Source organism: Serinus canaria, chromosome Z, assembly GCF_022539315.1.
Source record: "Serinus canaria isolate serCan28SL12 chromosome Z, serCan2020, whole genome shotgun sequence".
NCBI lineage: Eukaryota > Metazoa > Chordata > Aves > Passeriformes > Fringillidae > Serinus > Serinus canaria.
The window spans coordinates 57200099-57212156 of NC_066343.1; the positions used below are offsets into that span (position 1 = coordinate 57200099).

Here is a 12058-nt window from a genome sequence, read left to right on the forward strand (position 1 = left end):
GTAGAGAGTAGGTATTATATTCCTTCTAAAATATCAATACAAATGTTTTACTTTTTCTTCCCTCATTTTACTGAGATTTTTTGTTGTTGTTGTTTCGTTTTGTTGGTTTTTTTCTTTTTTTTTAACTAGTTTTGGGAGAAAAGACAGAAAAAAAAGAGATAACCAGATGTGGATTCTTTTGCATCACTGGGTAGACACTGTCAGTAAGGAAACATTTTGAAAGGTCCCCCCAAAAAAAAAATTAGCCTAGTATTCAATTATAAAAATCTACTGATTTAGTTTTTCTCGGTTTTTATTTGGTTTTTTTCTGATGCTGCAGGTTGGCCTATTCAACACCTAAAATCTTCTGGGAGCCTGTGGCAGAAGCAGACTAGTGACAACTTATTTCTTTATGATAAAGAGAATTCTAAAGCTTCATCTTTCACTTTGGGGTAACTGTGTCTGACAAAAAAAAAAGGGACACCTTAATCAGCTGTAGTAACAATTTAATGCTTAGTTAATTAATAAGCAATAAAAGGCCCAAGTGAAATCACAAAGACCTACCAAGGAATCTTAGATACAGTCACACTCCAGCCTTTCTCTACAATCCTCCATATTCATGGTGCATTCCATCAGCTGTGGTGACCCAGGGCTTATTTAAATCTGAAGCAATCCAAGAAATAAATTCAGATTCTGCTTTTGAAAGCAACATCCATTCCTTCCCTTTCTCCGGTTGCTAAGACCTCCTTCCTCAGAGATGGGCTCCTGTCCTGGGGCACAAACTGAATAGTTTACCCTTTCCTTGGAAACTTGTATTTTTATCACCTTGCTTTTGTCCTAAATTCCATCCTGCTCAAGGGGAGTTGCTGCAGGGCAGGTCTTCTCTGATAATTTCAGTGAATTACAGCTGCTACACCAAATGCACCTATTTTGTGTAATATTTGGATTGTGCTACCAGGTGAAAAAACAGGACACAACTTCTTGGAAGTGAGGACATTGAGAAGTGTATGTAGGTCATAGCACAGATGGCTGGAGAGATTGCTTGACACCAGGACAATGGATTCCTTTGATGGGGGGAAAAAAGTGCTCCTCCAGAACTTGCCTTTCCCTCTGTGATGCTAAAGATGGCCTTAAAAGATAAGGTGTACCCAAGAGGTTCAATTAATTTGGCTCTCCCTCCCTGTAGTTTCCAAGATGAAAGTGGGAAGGCACTTAAAGGGGAATAACAGTAGTACAATTTGCATTTTTAAAAAGTCTGGTAAGTTCTTCATTTTAGGGTGAAATTTATTTCCTTCTCTCTGCTACTATTGCATACTTCTCTAAAATAAAAACCACACAAAAACTAAAGAAAATAATCCTCCCCCCCAAAAAAAAAAGAATGCTGCAGAGTTAGTGCAAAATTCTCAGTACTAAGGAAAACCAACACTAAGATTTTCTATTCAGCCTTAATTACGAACTCTTGGGTATAGTGATCATGATGCCATTATTCCTTATGTAACTAAAATCCATATTTTATATACAGGCCTCCACATTTTTTCTTTTAGCAGCATGGCAGAGTAGGAAACCATTTTTTAGGGACTCAAAAGGAAGTCCACAGTTTCTTTCAATATGCAAAGGAGCTGTGCAGTCATAAACAACGAAGAGGTGCTGCTAAGATTCAGAATCAGGATCCAGAACCCCTCTTGTTCTTGCCACAGAGTCCCAGTATTGTCTGAAGAAAATATCTAACCACCTTCCAATCTTCCTAAAGTTTGCTGGTAGGCTTATTTGTACTTTTTGTGTTAGGAGCACAAGGAAGATCAGCCATGAATGTTTACAAATCACTCAGTTTTGTCCCCAGCTTAGTACAGAGCATGGATGACAGAAAGTGGGCAAGAAGTGCAAACAAGATGAACAGCCAAACAAGGAAAAAAATTCTGAATTTCATCTCATGTCAAGTTTGTCAGCACTGAACACTGAGTAAGGCAGGCTCTAAAGATAAAAACTATCCACTTATGCCTTAAAACATTTTTCAAAATGCAGACACAAAAGTTGCTGTATTATCACTGACTTTTCAGGGATTTGGCACCTCTGGAGTTGCAGCAAAGCTCTTTGAACACATAAAATTCTGTGATGTCTGTGCCAAATGCCTGTCACCAAAGGCAGTTTCAGTTTGCATGCATTATGCAAAGTGCCCAGAGCTGGCTGCAGAGCAATGAAGTAGAATTCTGTCTTTACTACCTGCGAAATGAAAGGAAAATGTTCCTGTCCTCTTTAGTAACAACTTCCATGAAGATGTTGCTCTGTTTCTCTGTTCTTTCTAATTCACAGCATACTCTTGCTGTGGCTTAAAACTTGCTAAGAGTGAAAAGATAAATATGAAGCAAGCACAGCTGACTTTTAGCAATTTCTGATCAGGCAAGTTAAAGAGCCTGTCCTGTTTTGTGTCTTAAAGTTTAGATTTTTTTCAGTGTATGCAACAACAAAGAGCAAATAACTGGCATTGAAGTGTTCAAATCCCCATTCTGATTCTCTCTTCTTTTGATACAGTGTAGTTAGAAGTAGAGTTTCTTAAAAATAAGAGATATGATTCAGACAAAGAAACAATTTATATTATTTTCATTGTAATAACTCTTATTTTGATTTAGAATTCTGCAAGCTTTTATATCTGAAAGTGTTGGCAAATGTCTCAGAAAGATCTAATAAGACACTTACCTGCTAAAACATTTCAGAAAATTTTTAATATGAACGTAGCTTTCTGAAAAAAAAAGAAAGTTCTCTATTCACACTTTCCCTTGACTGTAGAGCTGAACACTATTTTTCTTGATGCATATTTTCTGGGAACAGCACGAGGCAAATCCAGCTGATCTATTCAGATCCTGTTTTTTGCTTTTTACACCCATCTAGTGGTTCCCACGCAGTACAACAGGATAAAATTTCTGTTGCAACAGCAGCGTCTTACTCAAGTTTGTCTTTACCTGGTGATGCAAACCAAAGGACCTTTCCCAGGTGAAACTGCAGTTCTACCTAACAGCCTTCTAAATTTTAAAAATTGAATATGTTACAATCTGAGAGTGAAATAATTTGTAGAGGCCTGCCTTGGCTTCTGACAGGAATAAATTGTTGGTAATATAATATTTGTGTAATGTCCACAAAAGGGGGATGAAGAAAATAAAAAACCCTGCAAATAAAACCATATTTGTTTAATACAACTGAATACTTTTGATTCAGTTGAATATTTAAGTCCACTGTTAAAGAAAGCAATTTAGCATTAGCTCTTTATTCAAAATTTTCATACTGTAAGAGGGACTTACATTAATCTTCATTTATTTATATCCAGTTTTAACTTTTGTTTTAAAGTTTCCAGGCAAACTCATATGTATTTGAAATGATGCTGTCATTGAAAAAATTAGTCTTACTGAGAACAGTCTTCAGTTTTACCTGAAATTGCAGGAATTATCTCCCCTCTGCCCTCAATAGAAAACAAAATATACAGACTACCTATAGATTAGGAGTTTGTGTTTTCTTGAAGCTGTTTAAAGGGCATAAAAGTTATTCAGGAAACCAAATATTAATGTTAGGAAATTTGGATATGATGAGCTAAAACCTTCATTACCATTGTGATTATTTTGCTCTCCTGCAATATTTAGAAATTCAAACTAAAAAGGTATTGATTGATAGCAAGTAATAGTAGTCATGCTAGTAAGAATGGTAATGTGGTTATGAACCAATGACACTACAAGCTGCAAAGAACATTTTACTCTAGCATTCATGGTATCTTGATCTTTCCAATACATCCTCAAACACGCTGTGAGGAGATTTCACAGTCATCATAAAAATGCAGCAAATAGGGGAAATGAAAAGCAAAGAGTAACTCTGCACTTAGCCCAAGATCACCTAGAAGGCTGGTGCCAGAACTCTAATTTGTTGTCTCATGGCTTAAAGTTTCTTAGTCTGAGGTTCATGAAGCAGTAGGACATTTTAAGATACTCAAATCAAATCAGTCCTGGGAAGAAGTATATGTGTTTGGATTTACTGACAGGTAATTGTTCTGAAAACTACAGTGAAAAGAGAATTAAATTACTGTGCTCTCCTGAATTTTTTAAATAATATTTTTGGCTTTTTTTTTTTTAAGAGAAACAAACAAACCAACTGCATTTGCTTTTCTACATTCAAATTGTAAATGGTGAATCGAAAGAAAATAATATAGTCTGAATGTGACAGTAAAGCAGTATGTTCTAGAAATATGCTCAAAGTAAAATAAAAAATGAAATAAATAATGAAACAAAAAATCCATCCTCTGCCAGGCAGTGTGCATCTGTGTCAAAATAAGCAATATATGTTTCTTTGATTAGTTCATTTAAGAAGGGAAAAAAAGGTCATGGGAATCCCGTCACTTCAGCAAAGGATTGAAGTGGCAACCTCATTGAAACCTCAGGTCAATGGGAGATAAAACAAGCTGGAACAGAGTAGCAAGTACCAGCTGTGACACTTGTGTTAGCCTGAAGTAATCAACAGCTGACTTGCACTGCATCTTTTCTGCTGTCCTTAGCTGTAACTGGAAAACTGTGGCTGTCCTTCAAATGAACACCATTTTCAAAAGAATACTTCATATGGGTCCAGCAAAAATGCATAATATGCTGCTAATGCTTATCTATGTTTAAAAAAATCATGTGAAAGATCCTCTGTTCATCCCTTATTGTTAAATGCTTTAGCAGTGTTATTTTTGTCCCCATTAGTATGGCAAATGAGCCTAGAGAGCTGGACTTGCTAATCCACACATTTGTAACCTCTCAGATTGCATACCACAAGACACCCAAACATGAAGCCACATGCTGCAAAAATCCTCCGTACAGTACCGGGTGGAGCTGTTGGGCTGTCAAACAACACAGACTGCCACGAACACATCCTCTCAGCACCACTCACCCTGTACCAGCGTTTAGTTCTTTGCAGACTCCTGTTCAAGGTCTTTGCACTGATTTTCAAAGCCCTTGGTAGAAACATTACCATCTATGTAAAACAGCATCTACTTTCTTCTTCTCTTTCTTTCTTTTCCCTCGTCCTTCAGCCTCTCTAGACAAAAATGTTCTCTAGGAATTATAAGCCTCTTTACCACTCTTCATACAAAACACAGCAACCAAAACTGCTGAATCTAAGCTGTGTGGTTCAGACACAAATGGCTACAGAAATTCTTCTGCTTGGCCATTAACAAAGAACTCACTGGTTCCATCTGTTTGTAAAACAGCAAACCTAATGCAGGCAGACATGCTCAAGCACGTGCCTATGCCTTAATGCAGCACTTTTTTTACTGGGACAAGATAAAGTATGTACTTGAAATATTTTTGTAGTAACAAAATATTAGGATTGGATACTTAATAAGGAAAAAGCCCTCAACTGCCTTATCAGTGGGAGAGAGGATAACTGTGGTCCAGCTCAGAAGAGCTGGGACCTGAAGAAATAAATAGTGAAATGTCATGTTTCTGCTGGTATAGAGCTCATGGACGCACTCTACATGCAGAGAAGTAGAAAGCTCCCTGTATTTCTAATAGCATGGGACTTTTCTCTGCCAGTTTTCTTTTACTTCAGCCTTGGGGGGGGTTTCTTGTTTATCAGTAATTTTAAAGTATCTCTCTTGTGTGACTTGTGGTTTTTTTGTAGCAGCGGACATGACCAGGTCTTTATTTCTCCATTACTATCAAGAAGCAATTAGCTATGATAATTTTTCAGAAGGGTCTTTATTATATTTTAAAATTCTTAGGTCAATAACATTAAAAAAATTCTCTTTTTTTTGCAGTTTCGATGTAGACAATGGTACATCATCAGGACGAAGTCCCTTGGACCCCATGACAAGCCCTGGGTCAGGGCTAATTCTTCAGGCAAATTTTGTCCACAGCCAACGTAGGGAGTCTTTCCTCTACCGGTCAGACAGTGATTATGATCTGTCCCCAAAGTCCATGTCCAGGAATTCCTCCATTGCCAGTGATATGTAAGTACCTTATGAAATACTTCTAGTCTATAATTTGTCCAATATCAAGATTTTTGTAGCCACAAGAAAATTTTTTTTAAAGTCAGGCTGTAATCACTTATGCCAGTGAAGTAATGGATAATTGTTTGTTTATTTCTTTAATGAAGATTAAACTTGTTCCTGCAGCTTTTTGAAGGATGTCATGAGTGTATACTTGACATGTTTATGCACTCTACTAGCTTTGACAGAATAGTAATGATAGTCAATACTGGTGTACTAAAATGGTAAGGAGAGCTATTTTCTGTCTCTTATTTTCAAGAGAAACAATACAAATTCAATTTCTGCTTCTTCATGATTTTAAGAAATAGATTACATTTATTTCCAACTGGGTTCTTTTAAATTTTTAGGCAAAATATTTACCAGCTGGAAGAAAATAATATATTTGAGAGAGAAAAAATTATTTCAAATACCGTCTTAACTAAAAGACAAAATTTTAACAAAAAACCTTTTTAAGCTTATTCTGTCCTCTCTCACTATTCTGTGAAGTGTGTATTTTCTGCTATTAAGTCACGCTTTTCAAGTATATGTGAACCTCAGGTTCCATGTGTAGTGGAAGTAATGCAAATCTCTGTTTATTAGTAAGATACCAATAGTATTTAAATGTTCCATCTTCTAGTCAGTTCTAAATAGGAGAAATTATTAACTCTGTTTTGCTTGGTTGGGTTTTCTTTACCTAAATGGCTCAAATTTGCATGGCCAAATTGGTGTTTATGGTTCAAACAGATATCTAAAGTAAAGGATCAGGCTTGTCAGAATACCATAGTGAATGCTGGTTTTCAGTGAGGCAAGGACCTAGAGATATTAACTTTGAAAAATAAGAGTAGGCACAAAAAAAGAATAAGAGTTTTCATAAAAATGAGTGAAATTAGAGCTGATATTTAACTTAAAGACATAAATGAACACACCTATTTTTTTCATCTTATATATTCTTTAGAACTGTTTTGTTTACTTATAGCTCTTTTTCTTTGTAGAGTTTCAGGGTAAGAACATTTCCTGCCTTGAGAGAGGGTTAGTGTAAGGTCTATGACTCAGTTAAGATCAGTGGATTGAAGTACTCAGCAAGCTTTGTGCCAAATGTGACCAGTTTTTGTTGAGACAAAATGGGTTAGAACAAAAAAAATTCGTCTTGCTTTGTTATATAAAAAATGCATTTTTCTTGGGAATAGTAGCCCCCTTCCAGCAAATCTTCCTCTGAAAGATATCCTTTTTTATGGAGTGAGAAGATTCAAGCTTTTATTATGGCACCTGTACCAGGATAACATTTGTAAAGATTTTTACATTCAGGAGGACAATCCAGCTGACTGCATTGCTTAGATGAGTCATTTCAATGAAAGATTCAATTAGTGCTCCATCCTTGAACCCATAATCCACTTAATTTCCTAGAATTTTGGGTAATATTTCAGCACATGGCAGTAAATTGGATAAACAATATAATTACTGAAACAGCACACATTTTCCCCCTTTTTTCCCTCTCTATTTTCTTTTCAAATTTTTCTGGAAACACATTTACATATAAAATTTATTTGACCTCACATCTTGATAGATTTTCAAAGTCTCTTGTCACAGATGAAACTTTGTACTAAGAAGGTAAATATTCCTGCCACTGTTTTGGAGGGGAGCACATTAGGAAATGTAAAAGGCAGTTGTTCTCACCGTGGAATATCATTAATTTATCAATAAGTCTAATTATAATGAGCTTAGCTGTATCACAGAAATTAAGTGAAAGAAAGACATGGAACAAAAGAAGGAAAAGTTTAAAAAGATAAAATAGCATGGAATAAAAAATCAAAGTCACAAAAGTCCTTATGTATGTATTCAAACATAAACTGAATGTGCTTATGGAGAGAAAATCCATTGAATACTATTAATATAATGAAGACATTCTGATTCAGGACCTTGCTAAATGAAGTGGAAGATGAAAGTATTGACAGGGAAAGTACACAAATTTTAGGTTAGTTTCAAATTATCCTATTTCCCTTTTGCATCCATATACATGCTTAAGTATTGTTTGTTTTTTAAACATGACCAATATATATTGCAAAATATACACATCATTCAGGTAATGTAAGTCAATTAATTGCACACAGCAACTTAGTCTAGATCCCCTGATTCTTCAACCAGCCGCAATATTTCACTTTGTAAAGAAAAAGGCAATGCAAAAGGCATACATCTTGCATTTTAAAGGGGTAGAACATAAAGAATTCTGGCATTTCCATTACTCTGAAATACTCAACTTAGAATAATACTTTCCAGTCAGTAGCAATGCTTCAAAATTTTAGTCAGATGTGGAATGTCATGTTAAGACAGCCAGTGGATGGCAGTGCTAAAGTGCTAAATTCATCGTGTCATTATTTGTTATGTATGCAGCTCCAACCAAGGAAAGGAACAAGTTGTGCTGACTTGTTTGCAAACCCAAAATGAAAAATTTGGCTCTTCTACAATCAACCTATAAAGCCAAAGAATAAGATGATAACCAAGGGACTAATGCAGTCAGATACTATCCTCAGGAGAAGATACAATGCGAGTCACTATGCTCAAAATAGTAAACCTCACAGAGAAAGCAAATGGTGTTTCATTCAGGGAGTTGAGGTGGAAAGTAAAGAAACAAGGGCAGAGAAGGGACAGGTGGAAAGTTTTTTAAAATCAGAAAATGTAAAGTAGAGTTTCATGAATTAGTTATGGAAAAGAATAAAAAGACAGGATGAGTACAAGGCTGCTTTGATGAGAGAAGGTTAGTGGGACAATTGTGGGCACAGTTCAGCAGAAAGAGCACCTGAGTGTAAGAAAAGAAAAGCACATAAATTGGAATGGGGGTCAGTAACTTTGTTTTAGTTATCCCTTGGAAGAAATAACATGGTCTTTGAGAATAATAAAAGCAGGACATGGAGATTATATACGGAGATCAGGAAAAGCTGCAAAACTTTGTGACCTGGAGAGGTGAATAATTTAGACAGGAAGATGCAAGGTCCAAGGCAGATGAGCACAGGTGTGTTGTGAAGCCTCTCTGTGGGATTTCAAGCAGAGAAAAGGAGGTGCAAGAGAAAAAGTAACTGAATGAGTCAGTGAGGGGTAATATGAGACAATATGAGGAATTATACTTCAGGGTCTGTGATGAAAGGTAGGAAAACAAGTTTAAAGGGAAGGAAAATAAAGAATGGAAAACAAAAAAAAACCCAAAACCCAAAATTCGCAACACAGAGGAGAAAGGAAATAGTATCTAGATGAAAGATGTGCAAAATCATAATTGGAAAAATTGTCAGACCTATAATTGAAGACATTAGTGAAGCAGAGAGCTGTGTGGATGTCTTGCTGAGGTGGTCTGATTGCTTAATGCTGACTTGTTTGAACTGCTGTGGCTGTCCAGAACTTGCAAATACAGGAAAAGGTTGAAGTGATGACATTTTTTATACTCTTTCTCGTTAAAGGATCACTGCCCTGGTTAATGGTGGAATAGATCAAATTAGTAGAGAATTTCTGTTTTCGCAGAACCCAGTCTCTAATCAGGTTAAAAAATAGGTTCCTAGAAAATAAAAAGCCAATAAGCTGTCCAGTGCTGCATCACAGCCCATGTTTTATGCCACTCTGAAGGGCAAAAACTTGTATAATCTCCCTGTGATTCTGAAAAAGCAGACCAGAGGATAGCAGTCTTGACCAGAGGACCAAGACATTCTCAGTAGACAAGTCTGTCCAAGCTCCACTGTTTTTCTGAGTGTAAGAATACATCTTCTGACCTGTCATTTAAGCCTGTTCTTCTCCCATTTCCACAAGCTCTCAGAATACAGCCCAGCACAGCATGGACATCCTGGTTTCCTCAGGACTGCTTTTTTTATGAGGAGCTGAACCTCACTCATAAAAAAGCAACTGCTGGGGGAATTTTACAGCTTTCTTTAGAGAAGGTCAGCATTGTTTTCTTCATCAGCTTATCACTATAAGTTCCAACTAGTAATATTACACAAAGTTTTCTGATTTCTATTAAAACTTCCTTGCATGCATTAAAAGAGCAGATCCCACCCAAGAACTGTGGGGAGCTGCAGGGTGACTGGTCTGGTGATCTGCTAAATGGCCACCATAAACCCATTCCCTGACCTGGACAACATACTTCTACTCTGTCAGTAACTTCTGAAGAAGCAGCATCCCTCTGCTGCTGCCTGTGATAAAAGATATATCAAGAGGATGAAGTTTTCTCCAGGATATTTTCCCTACAGCTACAGTTACAGAGGATATATTTTCTCGTCCTCTACAGCAAGCTTTTTCTTTTTTCTTTTTTTTTCTGAGCCAGTAAGCCTGGTTTTATTAATCAAATATTGTGATTATGAATCTTAAGTTATGGAGAAAAAACACACCTTTTTCATGAAAGGTGTTAGCCAAGATTCTAGAACAGCAGATAAGACATGTGTCTACTGAGAAGAGTAATTGCACTTCAGTTTAAAAATTAGAAATTATCTATTCTCCAGAAATTTGCAGCTGAAATTCCTTTCAATCATATTATTTTCTAGGAATCTCTGGTTTTTTTATTTCATGGTTATTACCTACTGAAAATGAAGAGTTAAACTTCAAAGTCCAGCCTACTCTAAAAAAGAACAATTTTCTATGTGTGACACTGTTTAGAAAAAATCTTTAATTTAAAAAATACATTCAATTGCTTGAGACATTAATTTGTTAATGTAAATAAATGTATTTACATCACTTTAGGAAAAACGGACAAAAACAGACAAATATTTTGCTTTGTTGTGTTTTTCTTTTTTTTTTAAGGCCCTTAAATGAAGTTGCAGCTTAAATTAATCTAAGTAATTTGGAAGTCACTTACAATATTTTTTTTGAGCTATAAACAAAAAAAAAATTTAAAAAAATTACTCTGTCCTTTCTGGTTGTTTGACACATTTTATATGTGGAATTTAAAACAAGAACCAACTTAGAATGCAACTTGCTTAAAGTTGAATAATAAATTTGTGTTAACTTTATTTGTTGATCAGGAAATCAGTTATGTTGGAAAACAAAAGGAAAGCATTTTTGCATGGAGAAGATTTTATCTGCTTTTTATTCAGGGGAGAATTTTTGTTGATGAAATGCAAATATATTTTATTTACTTTCAATCAATACAGAGTCATGATTGGTTTTGTGTGAGATTTCTAAAACCTTACGATTTTCCAAACAGCTCTCAGTTGTTAAACACCTCACTTCCCCTTTAAACACTTTAAATGTTTTAGGTTTTTTCTTCCCTCCTCTGGAAACAATGGATGTTTGAAGGAAAATAAGTTATTAGTGAAGTTAACAACCAAAACACTCTGAATTTCTGCATCTTTTCAGTCACAGATGGCATGTTCTTAAAAATATGGTACCACAGCCAAGTCTTAGCTGGGATGTCAGGTACAACACACCACTACTCCCTGGGCTTGCACCACTGATCAGCAGTGGAGAGGAAGGTGGACTCGAACATTTTGTGTGCCTGCAATACTGAAGGATAGGAGCTGTGTGAAGAGAGGCAGCTTTGCAAAAAGGCAGCTTTGTAAAACATTTTTTAATGTGTTGTGGAGATCTCTTTTGGACTGGTTTTCTGGCTCAGTGATAACCTATGTGCACAGGTCAAATTTATTTCAAAACCCAGAAGAACATTAGCTGTCATTCCACCCTTAAGGGCACAAACTGAATGTTCTGAATTCTTTTAATGGCACTAATGCTCAGTTAGTTTTAGAGCTCAATCCATGAAAGTGTACAGTCTGAAAATCTGATATTTTTTCCTTGTTCTTCTTGAAGTCAGCTTGTTTCTTCTTACATACATTTAGGGACCTTTGAATTTAGTTAAGGTACAATATTTTATAAACCTTGAAACGCACTGTGGCTGGTTGATAGCAAGCTCTCTCAGGCTGGGTTGCATTGCATGAGTGCCTGGTTCTCAGCAGCTCTGCTATCTCTTTTAAGGAGGGAATCTTTCAGCCTGCATCAGTAGGAGGCTCACATGGAAAGTCATGTAGTCTTGCTCTTCAGAAGTAACACACCCATATCAGTTTTAAACACTTAAGCATGTGGGACAGGGACAAGCAAGCAACCAAATACCTGATGATTAAAAGCAGTTGC

The 12058-nt window shown here is 36.1% G+C and overlaps 2 protein-coding genes across 4 annotated transcripts in view; one reads left to right on the plus strand and one right to left on the minus strand.

Annotated features, from left to right (window-relative positions):
- Positions 1-12058, minus strand: part of LOC127061026 (translation initiation factor IF-2-like) — a 694470-nt gene that overhangs the window by 646223 nt on the left and 36189 nt on the right. The window lies entirely within an intron of this gene.
- The window catches only part of LOC103821042 (cAMP-specific 3',5'-cyclic phosphodiesterase 4D), a 359702-nt gene that overhangs the window by 245967 nt on the left and 101677 nt on the right, over positions 1-12058 (plus strand). For 2 of the 3 annotated variants that reach the window (XM_050986858.1, XM_050986861.1), the window contains exon 2: positions 5753-5944. In XM_050986858.1, coding sequence (XP_050842815.1) covers positions 5753-5944 — 192 coding nt within the window. Of the gene's footprint in view, positions 1-5752; positions 5949-12058 lie in introns of those variants that run through there. The other variant, XM_050986860.1, reaches the window with a different exon arrangement.